This window comes from Arachis stenosperma, chromosome 4 (assembly GCF_014773155.1).
Source record: "Arachis stenosperma cultivar V10309 chromosome 4, arast.V10309.gnm1.PFL2, whole genome shotgun sequence".
NCBI lineage: Eukaryota > Viridiplantae > Streptophyta > Magnoliopsida > Fabales > Fabaceae > Arachis > Arachis stenosperma.
Genome location: NC_080380.1, coordinates 21826840 through 21829282, shown reverse-complemented (window position 1 = coordinate 21829282; position 2443 = coordinate 21826840). Strand labels below are relative to the sequence as shown.

The window sequence follows — 2443 nt, the reverse complement described above, 5'->3', positions numbered from 1 at the left end:
TCGCCATTTATAATGCTGGGAATGTAAGAAAAAACAAAAAATTTGTGGATTGAAATAATTTATAACTAGCGAGATTATGGGTAAATCGATCTAATTTAATATAAATAATAATAAATTATATTGATTTTTTGTTTTGTAAATCGATCCAAATTATACCATAAATTTTTTTTTATATTTTAGAATTAAATTTTTTATAACTACAAATACTCATATCATTTTTACAATGTAGTATACATGTATCTCTTTTATTAAACAAGATATGATCAATTAAAATTTTCACATTTATTTCGTTTGCATCTAAGATATAGTTTAAAAAAGTTAACTTATCTAATTTAAAGCGAGATATTTGTATATTTTTTTCGTTTACCGTGTAAATAACTGATAAATTTTTTAAGAGTAAAGCTAGGGAACCAAAAGCATATCAGCTAAAATTCAGCCAAATATCTTTGGATGAATTCAAAATCTCTACGAGTTGATATATATGAATGTTTCTTCTACTAAGTATCAGAATGTTTCTTTTTCATATTAAATGGATGTTCTTTTATATATTTTTTGAATTTGTGATTGTTGGAAGTGGATAGGTTAACGTGAGAGAAAAGAAAAATGTTTTTATAGGTTTTAATTAGGTTTATTTAATCAATTTAAAATTTTTTAAATTTTGAATTTAAAAAAATTAAAATTAATTAATTATTAATATAAATTAATGTAGTTTTGTTTAGTTTTTGGCTGATAAACTTTTGGTTCCTTATACTTTTCCATTTTTTAAATTACGTATTTAAATAAATAAAAAATTTTAATTTATTTATTTTAAAAAACAAAAATACTAGATTTCTAAGTCTTTTGAGTAATAAAGTTTAACCAAGTTATTTAAAAATAAAAACTTATTCACGCACCACTTCTCTCTCCTTTAACGTTCTTCCCTTCTTCTTCTTCTTCTTACGTTCCTTCTTCCTTCTTCAACATTTTTGTCGTCGTTATTGTTGCCACCGCCGTCGTCATTGTCACTGTCACCACCGCTGTCTTCTTCTTTTTCTTTAATTTATTCTTTTTTTCCCTTCTCATCCTCTCCTATTATCATGATCATTGTCCTCATCGTCTTCAACTTCTTCTCTTATAAATGTTCAGGAAAGTAGAACATAGAAATTTTGATGTATAATACATAAATTTTTTATGTGCAGCATAAAAATTTTTGGAAAACTACGTATATACTTAAAACATTGACTCACCCAACTAACAAAATATATTCACAATAAAAATTTGTGCTATGTGCAAAGATTTGTATGCTATATACAAAAATATATCTGCTATGAATAAAATTTATATGCTATATTGATAAATTTGTGTTATGTGCAAAAATTTTTGTATTATGCTTTAAAAATTTATGTTCTATATCAATAAGTTTTTTATTCTCCAACAAAAAATTGTGTCGTATAAAAAATGCAGAAAAAAAGTAATGACCTATGTAGGCATTTTTTTTTTTGCTAACCTTTACACTAATTTAATTGAATTTGGTTAAAAAGACTTGTATACATGGTATCACTCATTTTAAAAAATCCTAGAATATAACACATTTTATTTCATTTTCTTGGAGATCAATTCCAACTGAAAATAGTGTATATATATATAACAAAGAATTTAAACCATGGCCAAGATGATATAATTCTCAAATTCAACTGATGAACCAAATTAAGCAGCATGCAAAGACTTGAAGCTAAGTATGAATACAGGATACACCCCCCCCCCCCCCCCCCCCCACAAAAAAGGAGAGAGAAAAAGTAAATTAAAAGTTGTAATCTACTTGTTTTTTAGTCAATCAAAATCCAGTAGATCATAACAATAAAGAAAAAAACTATTACATTGTCTCATTCTCGAAAACCTTAACTTGCATTGACCCTTCAGATGGAAATGGTATCATAAGAACTACTACCTACTCTCACCCTCAACATTTTTCAGAAACAATTTGCCAGTGCAATTTAAAACAATATGGTTCATAATCTTCAATTTCTTTTATATGTTATATATTATTTCCCTCTCTCTTGATTGTTATTATTATTATTATTATTATCAACCTCTAACTCTCTATACCTATGTAAATACCTTCTCATCCCTTCGGCATAGTCATCAAAACCGAGCGTTGCGAGCGCCCAACAAATGTCATCACCATTAACAGTCTTCCTCCTCTCCTTCCGGCATTTCTCCGACGCCTCGCTCGTCACGAAGCTAATGTACTCCGACACGCACTCCTGCATCGTCTCCTTCGCCTCCTTCGAGATTTTCGCATTCTGAGGAAGAATCTGCTTCATGATCCTACCAACATTGGCTATTGGCAGCAACCGATCTTGCTCCTTGATGACTCCTTCATTATTAGAAGAACCACTACCTCCAATGTTATCAACCATTTTTCTTTCTAATAATTTCAAAGAATAATTCAATAAGACACTCT

At 28.4% G+C, this 2443-nt stretch overlaps 1 protein-coding gene across 1 annotated transcript; it reads right to left on the bottom strand.

The window, feature by feature from the left end:
* Nucleotides 1–1900: 1900 nt before the first annotated feature.
* On the bottom strand, nt 1901–2443 carry LOC130976922 (nuclear transcription factor Y subunit B-5-like). Its single transcript, XM_057901875.1, has one exon. The coding sequence runs from the start codon at nt 2397–2399 to the stop codon at nt 2022–2024; it is 378 nt and encodes a 125-aa protein (XP_057757858.1). The 5' UTR covers nt 2400–2443; the 3' UTR covers nt 1901–2021.

What these genes read in the sequence shown, in the direction of transcription:
- LOC130976922 (XM_057901875.1), bottom strand. Translation starts at nt 2,399, where the DNA reads ATGGTTGATAACATTGGAGGTAGTGGTTCTTCTAATAATGAAGGAGTC.